General features: G+C 34.2%; 4 protein-coding genes across 8 annotated transcripts; 2 read left to right on the top strand and 2 right to left on the bottom strand.

Moving 5' to 3' along the window:
- Nucleotides 1–320: 320 nt before the first annotated feature.
- Nucleotides 321–1,096, bottom strand: LOC18600869 (uncharacterized). The gene has a single exon (XM_018118779.2). The coding sequence runs from the start codon at nt 944–946 to the stop codon at nt 566–568; it is 381 nt and encodes a 126-aa protein (XP_017974268.1). The 5' UTR covers nt 947–1,096; the 3' UTR covers nt 321–565.
- A 1,037-nt stretch (nt 1,097–2,133) lies between these two features.
- Nucleotides 2,134–6,364, bottom strand: RGLG2 (RING domain ligase2). 4 transcript variants are annotated; one of them, XM_088805245.1, is made up of 12 exons: nt 6,059–6,364; nt 4,794–5,238; nt 4,540–4,624; nt 4,323–4,463; nt 4,127–4,240; nt 3,941–4,038; nt 3,565–3,644; nt 3,377–3,482; nt 3,137–3,264; nt 2,800–3,037; nt 2,521–2,577; nt 2,134–2,425 (listed from the first exon to the last, which is right to left on the bottom strand). In XM_088805245.1, the coding sequence occupies exons 2-12, from the start codon at nt 5,118–5,120 to the stop codon at nt 2,342–2,344; spliced, it is 1,458 nt and encodes a 485-aa protein (XP_088661371.1). In that variant the 5' UTR covers nt 5,121–5,238; nt 6,059–6,364; the 3' UTR covers nt 2,134–2,341. The 4 variants fall into 4 exon arrangements, with proteins under 4 accessions (XP_088661371.1, XP_088661372.1, XP_017975585.1 ...); XM_088805246.1 differs by having other exon boundaries at nt 4,794–5,215; XM_018120096.2 differs by having other exon boundaries at nt 4,794–5,178; nt 6,060–6,364.
- Nucleotides 6,365–11,513: 5,149 nt separating this feature from the next.
- Nucleotides 11,514–15,235, top strand: LOC18600867 (S-adenosyl-L-methionine-dependent methyltransferases superfamily protein). 2 transcript variants are annotated; one of them, XM_018120191.2, is made up of 8 exons: nt 11,514–11,928; nt 12,163–12,327; nt 12,415–12,597; nt 12,807–13,401; nt 13,645–13,757; nt 13,888–14,108; nt 14,263–14,603; nt 14,720–15,235. In XM_018120191.2, exons 1-7 carry the CDS (start codon nt 11,677–11,679, stop codon nt 14,576–14,578), a joined length of 1,845 nt encoding a protein of 614 aa, XP_017975680.1. In that variant the 5' UTR covers nt 11,514–11,676; the 3' UTR covers nt 14,579–14,603; nt 14,720–15,235. The 2 variants fall into 2 exon arrangements, with proteins under 2 accessions (XP_017975680.1, XP_017975679.1); XM_018120190.2 differs by having other exon boundaries at nt 11,515–11,928; nt 14,801–15,235.
- Nucleotides 15,236–15,598: 363 nt separating this feature from the next.
- LOC18600866 (uridine kinase-like protein 5) lies at nt 15,599–19,227 on the top strand. The gene is made up of 15 exons (XM_007031576.3): nt 15,599–15,711; nt 15,803–15,894; nt 15,974–16,043; nt 16,135–16,250; nt 16,452–16,548; nt 16,662–16,741; nt 16,875–17,069; nt 17,154–17,237; nt 17,327–17,387; nt 17,626–17,686; nt 17,945–18,038; nt 18,136–18,208; nt 18,277–18,359; nt 18,425–18,862; nt 19,013–19,227. The coding sequence occupies exons 1-14, from the start codon at nt 15,600–15,602 to the stop codon at nt 18,566–18,568; spliced, it is 1,362 nt and encodes a 453-aa protein (XP_007031638.2). The 5' UTR covers nt 15,599; the 3' UTR covers nt 18,569–18,862; nt 19,013–19,227.
- The last annotated feature ends 1,708 nt before the right edge of the window (nt 19,228–20,935 follow it).

Raw genomic sequence — 20,935 nt, 5'->3', positions numbered from 1 at the left:
TTTGCTACTTTCTTAAACCATTTTCCTCTCTGGATTAAGTTAAAAAGGAAGCAAAAACTGGGGTTGTTATTCAATTTTACCATGACTGATGTGTTACTGATGCACCTGTTGCAGATAAAAAGAGATAACTGTCACAGTTATCTTAACATGAATCGATTACTTGGCAGCAAACAATATTCTGAATTATCTTCAATGCTATAGCATCCATTGATTAAGAAATCCTGAACTGGAATGCCACATGCAACATTAGCTATTGAAATTGAGTTATGATTAAACCACATAGGTATTTGATTTGTATCAAGGAAATAAACATAGAAATCTTTTCCAGAACTTCTATTCTTTCTTTGATGAAATTGTATTACATGGTTTCCAAGATTCATACTGTAGCTGATCCCTTTTGGTTACAGTTCAATCCTGGATTATTACAGACTGCAGTAGAGGGGTTGCAAATAGTTATAGCTATCCTATACCAGTCAAGATCTAGGAGAAGGAAAAGTAGGAAGACATTCAAAGCCTGAAAGGAAAAGTTAAAACTTCTGCTTTTACATTAAAGACAATAAGAGCATCAAGCAATTCTAGGGAAAGAGTACCTGGAAGGCAAGGCTTTAAGGCCAGGGCCTTCACAAGATTTTGCAAAGCATTTCATGGTGGTAGGATTGACTTGAATGAATACATAGTTTCCAACAAAAAGATCACCAAAATGAGACTGACTGTCTTTCAATCTCTTCATCACCTTAGCAAACGAAAGCCTGACTAGCTTAATCTTCCCCCTCAAGAATCTTTTCAAGCTTGGAACCTTAAGCCTGAATCTCCTCCTAACAGGTATCCTTTTAAGCCTGTAAAAGCTTCTTGATCTCCCAGTCAGTCTCTCTCCTATATCATCAACATCAAGCTCATCATCTCCATTTCTCAATCTCTGGTAAGAGAACTTGGCAGCTGCGGCCATCTCAATCGTACACTTGGGAATTTCAGAAACAGAAGATAACCCAGGTAAGTAGGCAAACGAAGGTGGCTAGTCTCTTTCAATGGTTGCGGAACCTGATGGGAATGAGTTGTTCACCTTTTAATCTCGACTGAAATACAGAGTTTTGTCTATCTAGAACAGTTGAGTGCATTAAATGCAAGGGTTGGTGATTATGGGCGGTTTGCATCATTATAACTATTATTCAATATATGAATTAAGATATTGATATTCTAAGTAAAGACTTGAAGTTAATGCTTGTTATCCTCTTTAAAGGTTCAAGATTGATACTTACAGTGCATGCTTTGCTCCTTAATTGTAATTTTTACTTCCTCTTTCATTTATGTTAAACATATAACTAAATTTGTGGGATTCATTGATTTGTGTATACATATAGTTTTGGAACCAGAATAATGGAAATCAAGAAGGAAAACAGAACATCATCCTCCCAATTACCATGTATGTCTGCCTGCTCTGGGTCAATAAATAAGTAGAGATTAGATCTGTATATTTTTGTACCAAAGCCATTAAATGAAAGCTCACAAATATTGTTATTTCACAATTGCATGTGCTATTCTTTAGCTGAAAGATCACCTTCCAAAATTTTTCTGCAGCAGTGCAGAACTGTCCCTACTTCGCGCCTCGCTTGATGTCTTTTTTATAGTTTTATGTCACATGTTCAGTCTTATGCTATCATTGCAGCAGGGTCAGAAGAATTAGAATTCACTATTTCCCACAAATCCACTAAAATTTGGAATTGATTATTCCAGCCTATGGGAAGACATGGGACAAGTTTAGAATCTCCAAAGCAAGGTAATTAACACTCTTATCATGAAACAGCAATAATGTGGTGTGACCTTATTATTGATAAGTAACTAAGATTTAGTTGAAGAATGAATTATTCCAAGCATAATAATGAGATAGATGCAGACCTGACAACAACCCAAGGCTCAAATTTAACAGCCACCTCAGGAAAATAGTAGGTCATAGTCAATTAGTCATTAACAACCAGGCCTGATTTTTGTCAAACCATCATCAGAAATAGACCCAATTTACATCCCAATAACTGTAAATTTCTGCACTGTAGACCAAATTCCAGCTGATTTATTAAATATCCATCAGCTTCTGTCATAGATTTTCACGTGGACAAATATATGGAAGGAGCATTGATCTTGACTTAAGGGCAACAAAGATGAATAAATGAAATAGTGAAATAGCAGAAATGTACAGAGGGTTCAAACCAAAAGAGAATGTACAAAGGATGACTTCCTTGGGTCATAGACACCAGAAACTGACTTCATCAGACCTATCCCTATTTGCATCTTCTCAATAACAAATTACAAAGAATGATGGGCAAAAAAAATTTTAGGAAAAACAAAATCAGAAGTAGAGCTTTATTTTGGTTTGAATTGGACTTCGACATATCGGGCAGGTTTGGAGATCTTTTGCACAATCTTCACAGGTCTGACAAAACAAAAAGTAAGAGTGGGTTGATGTCAGCACCTTCCTCTACAAACATCTAAACCAAGAAGTGAAGGAAAAGCATTAGAGAGATTTACCTGATGGCCACAACCAAATGCCATGTCTTTTGAGTTACTAAGGCAAATGGGACAAAGCTGTTCAAAACAACCAAAAGGCGATATTAGCCTTCGAGATAAACAACCAAATATACAGTGAAAGAGTAAAATAGGTGGAAGGGAGGAAGAATTGAGGCATCTAGAAAAAGGCAGTTGAGCCTCCCAATTTCAGGTTTCAGTTCAAAAAATGGAATGCCAATGCAGCCTGTTATTATAGAAGATATATGGGCCAACTGAACAACTACATCAAATTTCTCATACCTGGCTATCATAAGTGGAACTTGGAGCTGGGGGAGCTGAGCTGACAGAACTACTATCTTCAGGATGAGGAGGGACGCTTGGTTGGAAACTGGTGGGATTAGAAGGTTTTGAGCTGCTGAAAGATGTTGCACCATATTGGAAACTGGTAGAATGGGAAGGTTTTGAGCTGTTGAAAGATGCTGCACCATATGTAGGAGGAGGTAGGGGAACTCTCTCAGGAACATTTCCCTTTCGACCACTGCACAACAAAATAAATTGAAAATCACCATTAAAATTTGAGTTGCAAAGGGTTAATAGAAAAACCTTTCAAAATGGCCAACACATAATGAGTTATTACCCCAGAATATTAAGCTCAATGGTTGCTTTGTACTGTGAAGGAATCTCCATTAAAGCAGCTAGAGCAAATTCTGTCTCCTTTCGGGATGGAGCTGTATTCTTTGACATAATCTCTGTGAAATTCACAAACTAGAGAACCAAAAGGAGAAAAACCTTAATAACTGAAGCATGACAATAATAGCATATAAACAAAAGACAAATGATATCTAAATGAAACATTTTGTATGCACTCAGAAGTTACCTGAAAATTATCAAATGCTCGAGCAGGAATGTTATCATCAAACTCTTTCATCATGTCCCAAGGTCCATCTCCAACACCAACCAATATAATCGACAGAGGAAGCTTGCTGTAATATAAGAAACAAGTAAGAAGGGAAATGGTTGCACAGACAAAATATTGTGGATGTAACAGGTTTACATCATGTTCACCTTGCTTGCACTATGGCATCAACAGTCTTCTGCTCTTGTGGACTTAGTTGGCCACGCTGAGTATCAACACTTCTAGTTACCTGAAACAACCATCAGTATTAGTGATATTAAACATCTCTAACACTATAATAAAAATTCTAAACCACTATCAAAAAATAATAACAATAATAATAAAGCATTGCAAGAATAATCATAAATGGTACGGCAAACAATAATGTCAGCATTTTTTAATTCATTTTCCCACGCCAATGTTAACACAAGTTTCCTTTCTGCTCATTTTTGCTTTCAAGGTAATCACCTGAGTAGTATTATCTATAATCTACTTCTTTAAAACCTAATTAAACGAATACCCACACACACAGAGAGAGCAAACTACCTGCCCATCAGCAATTATCAATAACACATGGTACTGGCCACCGCTTTGCTCAACAATTGTCATAGCCATTTCAATGATAGGAGCAAATGATGTAGGTCCTGGAAAGAGATTGTAATAATCATTTAGTTGGATAGGCTTCAAGAGGTAACTCAAAACAATAATGAAAAACAGGAGTGTAATGGAAACCTGCGAGTCGTAGATGAGGCACAATTTCTCTATAGCGGCTTAAGACATCCTCGAATCCATTACAAAATCTCTCACTTGGGTAAAAACTGAAGACATCTTGATCATGTGTTGATGCTGCCAACAATTAGGAGTAATTCTTAGCATCTGCATTTAAATAAATAGGCATCCTAATAGGGAAAATAAATTAAATACATACCATCTCCAAATCCAAAACAAGGAATTAAATTATCCTCATCAAAGGCAGCTAAGGTTTTCCCGATGATTGATATTGCTTGTTCGTAGGGATTTAAACCATCTCCAATGTGGTGCAAACTTTTTCTATTGAATGATCTTTTGCCTACAAAAAAAGCCACATTCAGTAGGTTCTACTATGCTCATAACATACATTACCAGCATTTCAGATAGATCATAACCTGTCCACTCGTTGCTTTTTGTAAAATCAATACCAACAATGAGATTGGAAGATTCAAGGCCAGCATTAGCAAGAGCCTCTGTCACCTGCAATCAAGGAAAATAATTCATGCCACCCAACAATTACTTCATCAACTTGACCAACAACACCAGAAAATAGACCTACAGAATACATTCAGTAACAATTTGTTGCTGGGAAAAGGCAAAAGTATAAAATCGAAAAACTTCTGATTAAAGAAAACAATGTAGATATTACCTGATCTAAGGAGTTGTAATTGTCTGCAATTCTTGAATACCTCCTGTCGAGCGTCCTTTTATCCCTGTCATGGTCTTGTGTAGGTGGATAATAATGTGGGTCTTGTGTAGGTGGATGATACTGTGGGTCCTGTGTAGGTGGATAATACTGTGGGGAGGCGTAGCTATATTGAGGTGCATAACCCTGGCTTTCACGAGGTGCATAACCCTGGCTTTCATGACCATACGAGGACTGAGGATACCCCTGATGAGAACTCCATGAAGGTGAATTTGAACGGATTGATGAATTCTGCCTCCAACTCCCCTCCCTTGAACTACTACTCCCCATCAACTAAAATATCTACAAGAAATTCCCAATTCCTAACGAAACAACTGCTTCCTTCCTCGGCACACCAAATCAAGCAAACCAATCTAAATCAACACCTACAGGCCAAACACAAAAATACCTAAAAGCAAAAAGCCCCGATATAAACACCAAGAACAACCAGAAGCCACTAATGAAAGACAATTAAGGAATGAAATTTCCAAACAACCTCCTGAAATCTTTTTCCAAAACCCTCTTCTTCTTTTCACTATACCACACACGAAATCAATCTAAGACCAATAAAAGCCAAAACCAAACAAGCAGATAATATTTTATCTAATCTTCTCCCCTCTAGAATGCAATATAAGATGTCACCAAACCAATCAAAATAGAAAACTCACCAAAGCAAGCATTCAAAATATATATAAGCAAGCAAGAAATTAAAACTTAATAGGATATACACTATTTAGCCTCTCCAAGAAAGTTCCTATTATCCACCTTTACCAAAAAACCTCAAGAGACCAATTCACAAACGTAAGCTTCCCTTCACCGACCTTAAAACAGCCAAAGAAGAGCCTTCCCGGTTAAGCATACTTCCAAAATTGCTCAGTTGGAACTAATTTGCCACTAAAATCATCCTCTTTTCCAAGACTCAATCCAAACGGCTTAAAGATTACCAAACACGGCATATCTTAATAGAATTTATCCATCGCCACCATAAACACATTTAAATTCACTCCAAAGAAAAGAAAAGTAAAACGGCGGCTGCAGTCAACGAAACGACGTTTCAGCGCCAAGCCAAAAATGAAAAAAAAAATAAAAAGGAAAAGCCATGAATTAAAGAGAGACCCATTAAGCTTGCCGGCTATTAATTGCTTAAGACTAAAAGGGAAGCACATTTTCAAGATCTAAAAGCCAAAAGTCAACAATTTTTAGAACTGGGTCATGAAGATTTTCCATACCTTCGATTGAACTCGGAGAGTCTGTACTTCCCAGAGTTGCAGAGCTTCAAAAGGATGATCTGGGTATCTTTTCTGCTTTTGAATTTTGAGATAAAGTATTAAAAATTTAAAGTGTGGAATCCATGAATGAAAAGTAGACAATCTTTTTCGATGTTTGCTTTATTAAATTGTTTTCTTTTCTTCTTATCATGAAACTGTCGGATGGGCATCACATGGAATTTGCTAGGTTTGGAATTTTATGGGTTTCTTCTCTGCACACGTGACCACCCATCACAGCTAAACTTATACCCATGTCATGCTGTCCATGTTTCAGTATTCTTTATCTCCTTCTGGAAAAAAAAAATAATTAAAATCTATTTTTCTTTTTCAAAAATAATAAAAGTTAGTTGAAAAAATTTTTTAGTCAATTTATTAAATAGAATTGGGTATTATACAGATATTTTGAATACCTATATTCGATTATGGGACGAATTTAAATCAAATCATTTATCAAACGCAGGATGAGTAAATTATAATTAAATTTATTGTGGCTTCAAATGTTAAAAAAAAATTATCAATTTCATTTAGAAATTCAATAGGTAAAAAGTCTATGAATCCCAAACAATGATTCATTTGATGAAGAGTTGTGATGCAATGAAGATGATGCTTACCAGCTGACTAGAATCCCTACAAGTTTCTAAGACTTTATCCTTTTGACATAGACATTTTGATGTGAGTTGCTGCCAAATAGGAATTGTTTGGGGATAACAATGTCCAAGAGATATTATTGGATAATGGAACTTGTGCTTGGGGTTTCTGAGATATGGGTGTGAACAAGACAAGTTGGAACCTGTTGTTTAAAGCCCTGTTTGGTTTTTGCTCATCTAGAAACTCTTCTCCCTTTCTATTCTGGTCAAAGAAACTACAAGGGGTCAATCTAAGTACAAAAAAATTATGGCAAGTCTGTTGATCAAAATGTAAGTTTTCACTCTAATATTCCAATCTGGAATATGAACTTATTGTGAAGCATCCATATGAACACTAAAGAGATTCTAGTTCTTGTTAACTACCATTGAAATTGGGGATTTCAAAGTCAAAGTTGGTTTATTGAAACAACAAGTGAATATGTAACTAAAGTCGACAAATTATGAAAATTACGAGGAACATCGGAGGTTTGAAAGGTTTTTTGAGAATATTTGTTGGGTTTAATTTCATTATCAGATCCCCACTTTTAAGATTTTGCCTCGTGTTTTCTCTTTTTGAAGGAAACAATCCGTGACTTTTAAACAAACATTAATTATTTTTTATATAATGTTTAAAATTTTTTTAATTATTTAAAAAAATTTTATTAAATCTTTATTTTTCTATTACTTTCAATCAACATCTTATATTTTTAATATGAGTCAAATAGACTCTTACGATTAAAAATTGATTAATTACTATTAATTAAAAATATTATTTATCATTTTATACTCGCGTGATACTCTATGGAGAGTAAAAAATATCATATTGTTTTGTCAGTAATTCATATCAACATGTCACATCATCATTTATTATAACATGTCAATTATAAAATTAGCATCACATAATATAAAATGATAAATAATATTTTGACTAGTAAGAGTTTATTTAATTCAAAATAAAAGTATAATATTTTGGTTAAATGTAATAAAGAATAAAAATTTATTTGAATATTTTTAAATAATTAAAAAAATTAAATATTATACTGAAAAATACCATCTGAATGCACAGAATATTCTAGTTAAAAACAATTGAAATTGGAGATTTAAAAGTCAAAATTAGTGTGATCATATCATTGAAATAACTAGTAAAATGTAACTAAGTTGACAAATTATGAAAATTTCTTGGAACATTGGAGCTTTCAAAAGTTTTATGAGAATATTTGTTGGGTTTAATTTCATTCTCTGTTCCCTACTTTGACTTTTTTCAGATTAAGATTTTGCCTCATACTTTTGAAAGAATTTGTTGAAAAGAAGCAATCCCTGGGTTCTTTATGACTTTTCTACAGACATCAAATCCATTTTTAATACCAAAATATTGCAACCAAAGCTGAATATTTCAAGTCTTTCAAATAAAATTATGGATTTTATAAATGCTTAGAATTTAATCAAACCTGTGTAATAATTTTAAAAAATTAATTAAAATTCCTTGTTGATGAAGAATTATTTTAAAAATATATATTTTTCTCCCCTTATTCGGTCTTTGCAAAGCTAAGTACACATGTGCAACATCTAACCACTAAAAAACTTCCTGGTAAACATCCAAATAATAAAATATATAAAGCCATGTCAAATGCTAATGTGAAGACTATTTCAAACAAAAACTTTATTCAACGCCTTGAAATTATTATTATTATTATTAAATCTTTAATATCAATCATTGCATCAAATTTGAAAAATATTTTTTTTAAAAGGAAAGAATCCATTTTATCACTTAACTTTTTTAAAAACAAAATTGATATAATCATTTCATTTTAAAAAATCATTTTATTAATATCATGGATTATAAAATTTAATATTTAAATTAATTACTTGTTAAAAACTAACATCCAACTCATGTGGTTTTTCAAATTAACTCGTGTACATGCCAACACATTTATTACTTATTACGTGATATTTTCTTTGAATATACTACATGACCAATATCATGAATCTCACAATAATAAAAAATGAGATAAGTCTAAAATATATAAATATAGATATTCCACCATTTATCAGTATATATTTTGAATTTAGAATGTAAGTTCGTGATTTATAAGTTTATTTAAATTTTATTTTCACAATTTAAAATCACGCAAGATTGAATTTAAGTTTCGATTCATGATATTTGATATTAAAGCAAATTTAGATTTTCACTAATATAAAACCTTTATAAAAGATATAAAAGTCAAAATAAATCTAAACTAGTGTAAGAGTTTATCTACTTTACAGGAATTGAGTAAAATAAAATGTTACGAATCAGATAAAGTGCATCATAAGTATATAAATATGAATCTTTTATTACTTATTAAGTATATTTTTTTAATTAATAACATAGGTCGTAATTTATAATTATACTAAGGCAACCATGGAAAGGAGGACCAAGAAGGCAGGCTGTGGTTTGAATTGGTTGATGGTATCCCAATTCGGAAGAGAATTTGGATAGGGCTTTCGGCAATATTTCTGACACGTTTCTTTTCTTTCGTTCGTCATTTTCATGTTGGATGAGTATTTTTCAACGTTTCTATCTCTGTAACACTGCCAACCATGGACAGTTGCTATCACGTGCTGGAATGGAAAAAAACAAATGTGAACGGCGGTGAGAGACGGTGCGGTGCTTCCCCCCGGACACAGCTAGAGTGCAGTGCCTGAGGGCCACACCGACCTTTGCCTAGCCTTTTAAATGCAAATGTCATGTCTTCCACTCGTGACCACTTGATTCTATTAAATTACATTACCAGTTGCTGTCCTTTTTTTTTTCTTTTAAAATATACAACTTTTATTATTATAATAAAAGCCCCACAAGTTAGGCGAAAATCCATAACTATTGACAGTGACATAATCCAGATTACGTGTTTAAGAATAAAGATAATATTTATAAAATAATCATATTAAAATTTTAATATTTAAAAAAATAAAATATATTATAAAAATTTAAAACTTTTGAAATATGAGAGTTCTACTAAACCCCTTGGTCGATCATTGGACTACTGGCTTATTCGGATATACATGAATAAATTAAATAAAATAAATCCCTTCCTAAGTAAATCCCTTCCTAAGTTAAGGACCAGATTTTGGGATTTTCATTCCCCACCTTAACCAAGCTCTCATTGTACATAAAGTCAGCATTTCAATTCTCTATTCAGATAGTTGACATATTTTTATCATAATATCTATATTTTTTTTTGAATAATTCAAGAAAATTTTAATAATTATTTATTTTTTATTACATTTAATCAAGCTTAGAACAAATATACTCTCATGACTAAGGATTGATTATTTATTATTAATTAAAATATCACCAATCATATTATGTTATATTAGATAATGATATTATATTATAATACGATCATGTGATATTTTTATAATTAAATATTTAAAATAATATATATTTTAAAATATTAAAAAAAATCAAGTGAATAGTAATAAATGAGATATCTTTTGATAGGACAATAAGTAAGTACAATGGCAGATATATAAGTGAAGATGAAAATAAAACAATCTTAACATGGAAGATTCTCACATCTACTCACTACACCATAGTTGAATAAAAGACAAGCTTGCATATTCAAAATTGAAATACTCCACAAATTTTATTCTCTCTTTACTTGAGAAATCTTCTTAGTCACCATTGCAATAATAATTATCAAGTAAAGGACTCTTTGGAACCCAAAGCAATTTCACATTAAAAAAAAAAAGAAGTATCATCAACTTAATTTGCAAATGTTAAATATTCTATCGTATAGATTTAATATTAGTTTAAATAGAGGTGAACAATTCGTTAAGTTAGTTAAATTGATCAAAAAATATTATTACTCAACTTAATCGATTTCTTTGTATATTTTAATTAAATCAACCAACTTTTTTACATTAATTAATTAACCGACTTAATTCAGTTAATTCGATTTTAATTTATTTAACTAATATTTTTTTATAGTCATAAGCTTGAATGTATTCAAACTCATTTGTTTTTATATTTAATTATATAATAAATAAACCAACAAACAAATATTACATAGTAAATAATGTAATTTAATTTTTTACTCATTTAAAGTCGATTAATTCGATTAGCTAACTTAAAATTTTTTTAACTGAATCAAATAGACTTCTTTAACCAAATTAATCAAATTGAATTAATTGAATTTTAAATATTAATTCAATTAAATTGATTTTAACCAACTTTTGTATGTCCCTAAATTTAGGTACACAATTAAATAATAATTAATATGTTTTTTATTGTTAAAAGTGGGTTTTTAAATATTTTAAAAATATTTTACTATATTAATCACACGGGTTACAAGTGAACTTGGTGTAAAGCCGTGAAGAAAAAAAATTAAACAATTTTCTACTAAAAATTAATTAATAATTAACAATAAATTTAAATTAGAAAAATCCAATGGGTAGAATCAAAATTAACCCACTTCACAAGCAAAAGCTGATCTAAGGATCTTGTCCTGTTCTATTTTCCACCTAAACCTCAGCCAAACTTTCCACTTTCTTACCCTCTTCGTGAATGCCACAAATCGTTCCAATTTGACCGTATTCTTCACTCTCTTCCCCAAGGCGTTACATTTTAATTAAACTCTGTCATATAAAGACCTTCCTGCCCCTCCTCAGTCCGATACCACTCAAACGTCAAAGCCTGACCTATCCACTGGATGCCACATGTAAACATATTATTGGTTTAAAATTTTTCAACGAATCAACTCAACCGCAGCTGATCATTCGCAAGAACCGAAAGAAAAATAACCGGATCCTGTCCTTTTTCACCCTCTCTTCAACTCAATCCCGCGAAAATCAGCCCAGCTAAATCTGGGGAGAGCTTCTTGTAAGCTCACTCTCATTTTAACCCTAAAAAAAGGGAAAAAAAAAAAAGGGTTTAAAGTGAGTCGGGAGAATTTGGGATTTCCGGGTCCTAAAATGAAGCAAAAGAACGAGCAAATTCACACTACAAAGCTATTAACTTATCTTTTAATTGGGTTAATCGGGGTTCTCGGGTTACTTTGTTTGTACTATGGATCTTCATTTGCTCCAGGGTCGAGGAGATCCAATAATACTGGTTCTCGGTTGGATGGATCGGACCCGGTTTTTGGCGGGTTTTCAAGGAACCGGGATTTGGATGATTTGCTTGACGAGCAAGGGCACTACCCGGAAGTTCCTAAAAGCATCCCTGTAAGTACAGCATTTATGTTAGTTGAATTTTCCATTTTGGGAATTTTTTCTATATGTTTGCTTTTCAGCTCTATATTTCACTAAAGACTGCTATTTTCTTTTGTTTTTAACGTGGGTTTTGTTGATTTTGTGTTTATATATAATTTTTTAATTTTTGATTGTCAAATGAAATTAAGTTTCTTCTGGATTTTGTTTACTAATTTAGCTAAATGATGGTGTTTTATGAGTTTACAGATATGTGACATAAAATATTCAGAGTTGATACCCTGCTTAGATAGGAACCTTATATACCAGTTGAAATTAAAGCCTAATTTGACAGTAATGGAACACTATGAACGGCATTGTCCACCACCTGAGCGTCGTTACAATTGCTTAATCCCCCCACCAAGAGGTTACAAGGTTGGTAATTGTTCTTTTTGCTTAAGCTAAGAGTTTTTACAGTTTCAGTTACTTTTGATACCAATGAAATTGCTTTTAGAATTTCAGATCCCTATAAGATGGCCTGCAAGTAGAGATGAAGTGTGGAAAGCAAATATACCCCATACGCATCTTGCAGAGGAGAAATCTGACCAGCACTGGATGGTTGTTGATGGGGAGAAAATAAAATTTCCTGGTGGTGGAACCCATTTTCATGATGGTGCTGATAAGTACATCACTGGTCTTGCTCAGGTATATCTTAGTAATAGGGTGAATGATCCTTTGGTTGTTTGCCAATAGGCAAGAACGGAAATAATGTTATGCATTTGGTAGAATCTGATCGTTTTGTTTTTGGGAAAATGAACTATTTCTCCTCGACCAGGCCAATAATTGCAACTTTTCCTTCATAAAAGAGATGTGATCTTTTTGGAGCTGATGTGGAATCATTTTATTTTCTGTAGATGCTAAAATTTCCTGGGGATAAACTGCACAATGGTGGAAGTATTAGAAATGTTCTTGATGTGGGATGTGGAGTTGCAAGTTTTGGAGCCTATCTCCTACCCCTTGATATTATAGCTATGTCCCTTGCACCTAATGATGTACATGAGAATCAAATACAATTTGCACTAGAGAGGGGTATCCCATCAACCCTTGGTGTGTTGGGAACAAAAAGGCTTCCTTATCCAAGTAGATCATTTGAGCTAGCTCATTGTTCACGATGCCGAATTGACTGGCTTCAGAGAGATGGGATTCTCCTGTTGGAACTTGACAGATTACTGAGACCAGGAGGGTACTTTGCATATTCTTCTCCTGAAGCCTATGAACAAGATCCAGAAAACAGAAAGATCTGGAATGCAATGTACAACCTTTTGAAAAGAATGTGCTGGAAAGTTGCTGTGAAGAGAGGCCAAACTGTTATATGGGCGAAGCCTCTGAGCAATAGTTGTTACTTGAAGAGAGATCCTGGGACTCGGCCTCCTTTGTGCAGTTCTGGCGATGACCCAGATGCAAGTTGGAATGTGTCTATGAAGGCATGCATCACTCCATACTCAGCAAGTAAGTAGAACTACCATGTGGATATAGATGGGATTGAAAGTTGTGGGTTGCTTTCTTGTTCTACAATCTATTTAACCGGTTGTTAGAAATTTCATGTTGTTTGCCTGCATAAATTATCCCATGTTGTGTTATTGAGAAATTTTCCCCCAACAACATGATGATAGTGATCTACTGTCTGTAAAATTTGAAACTAGGATCAGGACTCTTCCCAAGTGTTAATTCAATTCTTGCATGATAATGCAGAGATGCATAAAGAAAGATGGAGTGGACTACTTCCTTGGCCACAGAGGCTTACTACAGCACCACCTCGCCTTGAAGAAATTGGTGTTAGTCCTGAGGAATTCCATGAAGACACTGTAAGTTTCTGAGATCACATAAGAATTTCAAGTGGTGTAGTTATATCCAGCTTTCTTCATCTTGATTTGACTATTACTTTCCTGTATATAGCCTTAGCCTTTTGGTGACTGACAAATTCTTATGATCCAGAAAATATGGCATTTTAGAGTGATTGAGTATTGGAAGCAGATGAGATCTGTTATACAGAAGAATTCCTTCAGAAATGTCATGGATATGAACTCAAACCTTGGGGGTTTTGCTGCTGCCCTTAAAGATAAAGATGTCTGGGTAATGAATGTTGCTCCTGTCAAAATGTCTGCGAGATTGAAAATTATTTATGACCGAGGCTTGATAGGAACTGTTCATGATTGGTATGCATTTATTTTAAATATATATACATCCTTGACTCCATTTTCCTCCTTTCCTTTAGTTATGGAAAAAATTGCATGTCTGATTTTTGGCTCTTTATATCATATATCATTACTCGGATATGTGTATTCATCTTTTACACCTTTGTTTTTGTAGGTGTGAAGCTTTTTCCACATACCCACGAACATACGATCTTCTTCATGCCTGGGCAGTGTTTTCTGAGATCGAGGAGCGTGGTTGTAGTGCAGAGGACCTCCTGATTGAAATGGATAGAATACTTCGACCAGATGGATTTGTTATTATAAGAGATAAACACTCAATGATAAATCATATCCAGAAATTTATCACTGCCTTGCGGTGGGATGGCTGGTTATCAGAAGTTGAACCAAGAACTGATGCTCTCTCTGCTGGTGAAGAAAGGGTGTTAATTGCCAGAAAGAAGTTGTGGAGTGATGGGTTTATGACAATGTGAATGTACTTTTTTTTTTTTCTGTCAGGTATTTACTTAACCTAATATCTTTCCTTGATTTGTATTAGTCTACATAGTTAAATCTCTGCATTTTCTGATTGTCTTGCAAGTAATATATACTGATTTTTAATGATACTTTTATAGGATAGACATCATATTGAACTGAAGCTTTGGTTATTGTCTAAATCGGCTTTGTTCTCGCTCTTTTGCTTTCAAAAATTTTAGTTGCACTCTGGAAAGTCATAGCCACTGATGGAAGCGGAAGTTTAATTGCCATTGGAGATGAAGATTTTTATTATCCTTCGGGAGGGATAACAGGACCGAAGCTCAAGAGGAATTGTCATCTTGTATAACGTGCAACTATATAGATATACTGCCTGCTGGTTGCTGCATACAGAGCCACAATCCCTAAAGAACAGAAGAGCAAAGCTTAGGTACATTTGAAGGGGATTTTTTGCACTAAATGGGATGTAATTGTTAAATTCCTAAAACCAATATCACTTTTGTGTAATGTTCTTGATTTCAGATGTATTTGTAAACAGTTTTTTTCTTCCAAAACCTGTTAGAAATATATCTTGTTTAAGGGCTCCATTGATTCACCAGAAACCCAAGGTTCGCTTCTTTTGTGAATAAAGACTTATCTGAATCCCTTAGCAAGTATTTTTGAAACCTTGTAGTCTAAGTGGTATTGATCTAACAATTTTTTGACCTAAATTATATAATTTTCAATCCAGCATTCATTTGGGTAATTAATTATTAATTAAATCCAGCATCGTTATTTTAAAATAGATTGATTTGCCTTTCTATTTTAGGCAAAACTTTTTATGTTTAGTCTAAAGTTGGAAGGGGCAATCAAACTAAACAAAAACGCCACGTAAGGCTTCTCCCGCGTAATTCGCTCTCTTCTTTCTCACGAACGGCACAAAAGAGGAACCAGAAAATTACAGAGAAAGCTTCAAAAATCAATTTTTTTTTCATTTTCATATAATTCAATATTTAATTTTTCATTTGTTTTTTATTGATAATGGATTCTGAAACGATCGGTGTGATAAGTAACGGAATCAAAGATCACCTTTCAGTCCAATCCAATGGCTCTGATTCTCCTCGTCTCTGTCACAAGCAACCATTCGTCATAGGTTCCATCTCTTTTCGATTTTCCTTTTTTTCTAAATTTTATTATTATTTCTTGAATTTTTCTTGAGAAATTGAAAAAAGAAATTTATCCAGGAGTTGCAGGAGGAACTGCGTCAGGCAAGACGACAGTTTGCAACATGATCATCTCACAACTTCACGATCAACGCGTTGTTCTCGTTAATCAAGTAAATCTTTTAATTTCTCTCTCTCTTTATAATTTTATTTTTATTAATAAATTTGGTGTTTTTTTTTCAAATTTCGAAGGATTCGTTTTATCGCTCACTCAACGAAGAACAATTAAAGAAAGCTCATGAATACAATTTTGATCATCCCGGTAAAGCCTCTAAAGCAAAATTCTCCAATTTAATTGTTTTATTTTTTATAAATTAATTTTTTTATGTATTTTAATTGGTTTTCTTTTGCAGATGCTTTCAATACTGAGCTTTTGGTATCCTGTATGGAGAAACTACAGAAGGGACAACCAGTTCGCATTCCTAGCTATGATTTCAAGGGCCATCGAAGCATTGAACCGTCGCGTCTGGTATAATTTAAGAAATTTACCAACTTTTTAATGTATTTCTGGAAGATTGATTGCTCTGATACTATGTTAGTTTGAGGACGAGTATCAACTTAAAACCAATTTACAATACGTAGAGAAATGTTTATTAGATGTATCTACGCAGAATACTCTTAATTTGACAAATTTGAAGTATTATGGTTGTTTGGTTTTGATTTAATGTAGGTTAATCCCTCGGATGTTATCATTTTAGAAGGAATTCTCGTTCTGCATGATTCTAAAGTTCGCAATCTTATGAACATGAAGATCTTTGTTGATACAGGTTTAGAAAATTTTCCTATTAATTTTGTAGGTTTATGAATGCCATTAAAATTGATGACACACATTACATACAGTATTCATTTAGTAATTCATAGCTAAGTTTTGCCAGAGCAGATTCTGATGTGCGGCTTTCAAGAAGAATTCAACGGGATACAGTTGAAAGAGGGAGGAATATTCAGAATGTGCTTGATCAAGTTAGTCTTTGTCATTTTTGATTGTTCCCCTGTTTCTAGCAGTAGTTCCTGTACTGGTTAATCTCATTGATTGCTACATTGACATGCAATTAGTTGTTTAGGAATTTCTTACCAATCTTCTGTAACTTTGCAGTATTCTAGATTCGTAAAGCCAAGTTTTGAAGAATTCATTCTCCCATCGAAAAAGTTTGCAGATGTTATCATCCCCAGGGGAGGAGATAATGATGTTGCAATTGATTTGATAGTACAGCATATCCGGACCAAGCTCGGCCAGCATGATCTGTGCAAGATATATCCAAATATTTTTGTTATATTTTCGACATTTCAGGTAGCATGGCCCGTTTACTTCTTTCAGTTCTCTATTCTTCTAAGGTCTATGATGGCTTGGATAACATTTTGGTATTGAGTTCAGATTCGGGGAATGCACACCCTTGTCCGTGATGTCAAAACGACAAAGCATGACTTTGTCTTCTATGCAGATCGATTGATTCGCTTGGTAAAGAACCTGGCATGAATTACAGGAATATTGTTTGTCAAAGTTATCAGCATGATGTGGAATCATTTGGTCTGAAATCCATGTTTCAGGTTGTGGAGCATGGTCTAGGGCACCTTCCTTTCACAGAGAAACAGATCATTACACCCACAGGTAACTGCTAGTATCATGTCTTCTCATGTTTTTTCAGATAAGAGGTCACACATTAATGTTTATTTCTTCAGCATTTATAGTTCTGTCTGTCTCTCTGACAGGACTCACATTCATGCTATTTTCTTTTAGTTTCATGCCATATGCTTGACACTTATAACCGTGCACCCTGCATACCAGGTCTCTCTCATCCTCTAGATTACGTAGTTCAGCTTAGTTCTCTTCTTTGATTGCTTTGCAGGTTCTGTGTATCCTGGAGTTGTGTTCTGTAAAAGGTTATGTGGCGTCTCTGTAATCAGAAGGTGGGCGACAATCAAGTTGTTGATATGGTTTTGTTTGTTTTTTTTTTTTTTTTTAAATTTCAAACATGGTTGTTCACAATACTTCCAAACCGTGCTCTTACCAGTTGAGCACGTCAGCTGCATACTGAGCAAATCCTCACCATATATTGGTCTGCTTGGATCTGTAGTAGGTCATTTACCAGTTGTTCTTGCTGTTGTTATTTGTACCTTTACAGAAGTTGTTGATGAATGATAATAACTCTAGTTTCCTGATACCAGTGGAGAAAGCATGGAGAATGCACTGAGAGCCTGCTGTAAGGGAATCAAAATTGGCAAAATTCTCATCCATGGAGACGGAAATAATGGGCGGCAGGTGGGTTGAAAAACACTGTGTTCAACGAGTCTTTCTTCCTCTCATACAGGCACATGCGCCGCACAATTTTCTCAATTTAGCTATTACATTGCTGCAGTTAATTTATGAGAAGCTTCCCGCAGACATCTCGAGCCGCCATGTTTTATTGCTAGACCCTGTTCTGGCTTCAGGTTTGAGAACATAAACTTACCATTGCTCATCAAATTCTATGACTTTTCTCAAATCTATGCATGGTTAGGAAACTCTGCGGTGAAGGCTATATCTCTGCTTCTTAGTAAAGGCGTTCGAGAAACCAACATCATCTTTCTAAACCTTATAGCAGTAAGTCATTCTGATACTTGCTACTTCTCATCTATTCCCAAATTCTGATACTTTGATAGTTGCAGGCACCTGAAGGAATTCATACAGTCTGTAGGAAATTCCCAAAGCTAAAAATTGTGACATCAGAGATTGATTCATCACTAGATAGGAACTTCGGAGTGATTCCAGGGATGGGAGAATTCGGGGATCGCTACTTTGGCACAGATTGATGATTTCGCTTCTAAGCCTTAGCCTATCTGCTAGATCAGATTAATGAATTTGCTTCCAAGCTTAAGCCTATCAGCTAGATCGATGCTACCACCTTAGAAGAAACTTAAGCTACTGACTTCGTCTAGCTAGTTTGTTTCAAATCAGCCCAATTCTGCCAATACATAAACCTCTAGCATAAGTAGTATAATTAGTCGAGATTTTTGGCACTTCAATGGTGTCATCTGACACCACTACACTCTATGTCGGTCCGCCTCTGGTTTTAGCTGATCTCTTCAACTTTGAAATGATCGCAGGTAGATTTCATGAGTATTCTTGGAGCAATCCAAATCTCTTGTTCTGATTGATTCTGTTTGCTTGCATTAATCTTTTTAATTGTTATAGATTACGTAAAATTTGATTATTTGATTTCCTAATCAGTTTATTAAATTGTAAACTGGTTTCAGGTGCTTCAAGATCATGAATGACTCAAGCTCAATGCTAAGTAGCAGATCGTGGATAATCTGTCCAAGTTAAAACTCCATAATAATTGACTGAATTTTCATATTTGATTACCAACAATAATCCGGTTGATTTAGACCATTGGTCTGTCTAAATTTTCAACAATAAGGTATAGAAAGCTATTACAATTGAGAAGCAAAACCGCAACTGAAGAGCTTGCTAGGCTTGTTATTCATATTGTTGAAGTACTCAAGACTTTGTGCTTCTTTTATTTTTACTAGAATGGAAGAAAAAAGTATTAATGCATTGCTACAATCTTTTGTATTCTAATGTTCACAGGGTCTTCATGATCTCGGAACAATATTACCTGTTCTATTTGAGATGCATATACTACTAGTAAGATGACGCATGCCAATAAGATTAAAAATTATCATATAAAAAGGGGTAGAATATTTTTACTTTTTAAATATTGATCGAAATTATACGAAAGTTCGTTAATGTTAGAAATAGATATTTTATCTTAAAAGTGCAAACAAGATTATGAAAAAACTAAAATATTTTTTTTATTAATTTAAAAAATTATTATTATATTTTTAAAAAAAATAAAAAAAACTAACTCCCCAAGGGAAGGGAGCACTAGATCTGATCAATCAAGGTACTGTTTGCTGTATTCATACCTAAGTGAAACTGGGGACAACTTGCTACACAGCCTCTCTAAGTGAAACTGAAGATAACTACTTCATTTGGAGACGTAATTGTTTGAATGCTCTCCAATTCAAGAGTTCATGGATGTAATAATTTCTAAGTAGAAAATCAATTTTTCAGAATTTCAAAACTGGGTACAGTGTAATGCAATAATATTATCTTAGCTAATTAATACTTTTTCGAAAGAATTGAAGGGAGAAGCAGTATATACAGAAAATGCAAGTGACATATGGGCAAATCTCAAGGAACAGTTTACTCAGGGCATTACCCTTAGGGCCTACAAACTTAAGCAAGCAATTACAATCTTACAATAAGAGAAGGTTTCAATCTCTATTTATTATGAAAAATTGACAACTTTATGGAATGAAGCACAAACCTTTCAACCTTTATCAATTTGCATCTATGGAAAATGCACTTGTGGTGTCTCGAGACAAATGTAGGAGATGAGCGAGAAAAAAAGGTATTTGACTTTCTGATGGGATTGGATGAAAGCTACAGAACTGTGTACTCACAAATTCTTAGCTTGGAACCCTTGTCGTCAGTTGGACGGGCTTACGTGATTGCAGCACAAGAAGAAAAGCAACTGGTGGTGGCTGTATCGTGATCTATGGTGCCCGAAAGAGTTGCCTGATGATGAGAAACTAGGCAATCGGCGGCATTAAGTGTGGCAGTGAACAAAAGGTAAGTGATTGGCACAATGACCAGTGTGAGCAACGTGGAAAAAAAAGATACTGTTCCTGTTGCACTCACTGTGATAAAGCCGGCCATACCTCGTGATTCCAGCTACGAGATAGTTAGGTACCCACCAGATTGGCAGCGAAAACCGAAACCCAAGGGAGAACAAGTGCGTGATCGGGCAAGAACTCCGACAATGTGGTAGGGAAGCAAACTAGTGAATTTGCAGTTGGGGGAGAAGCAGACACTAGTCATGTGTCTTGTTCATCGGTGCCTAGGCTTACACAGGCCCAATATCAGCAGCTAATGGACCTTTCGGGCTGACAGTCAACTGAGTCCAATTCTAATATTGGACCAGCAGTTAACATGCCCTCAAATGCCTTCAATGTAAACTTTTCTGTTAATTCTGCTAGTAAAAAGGACAACTTGTGAATAATTGACACTAGGGTCACAGATTATATCACTCGTCAAATTGACAGTTTGTTCAACATGGTTGAAAATTCTAATATCTCACCTGTCCAAATCCCAAATGGTGATACTGTGCTAAG

Source organism: Theobroma cacao, chromosome 4 (assembly GCF_053813885.1).
Source record: "Theobroma cacao isolate CCN51 chromosome 4, ASM5381388v1, whole genome shotgun sequence".
NCBI classification, from domain to species: Eukaryota; Viridiplantae; Streptophyta; class Magnoliopsida; order Malvales; family Malvaceae; genus Theobroma; species Theobroma cacao.
The sequence above is the reverse complement of the archived record's forward strand: the minus strand, read 5'-3'. Positions and strand labels throughout refer to the sequence as shown.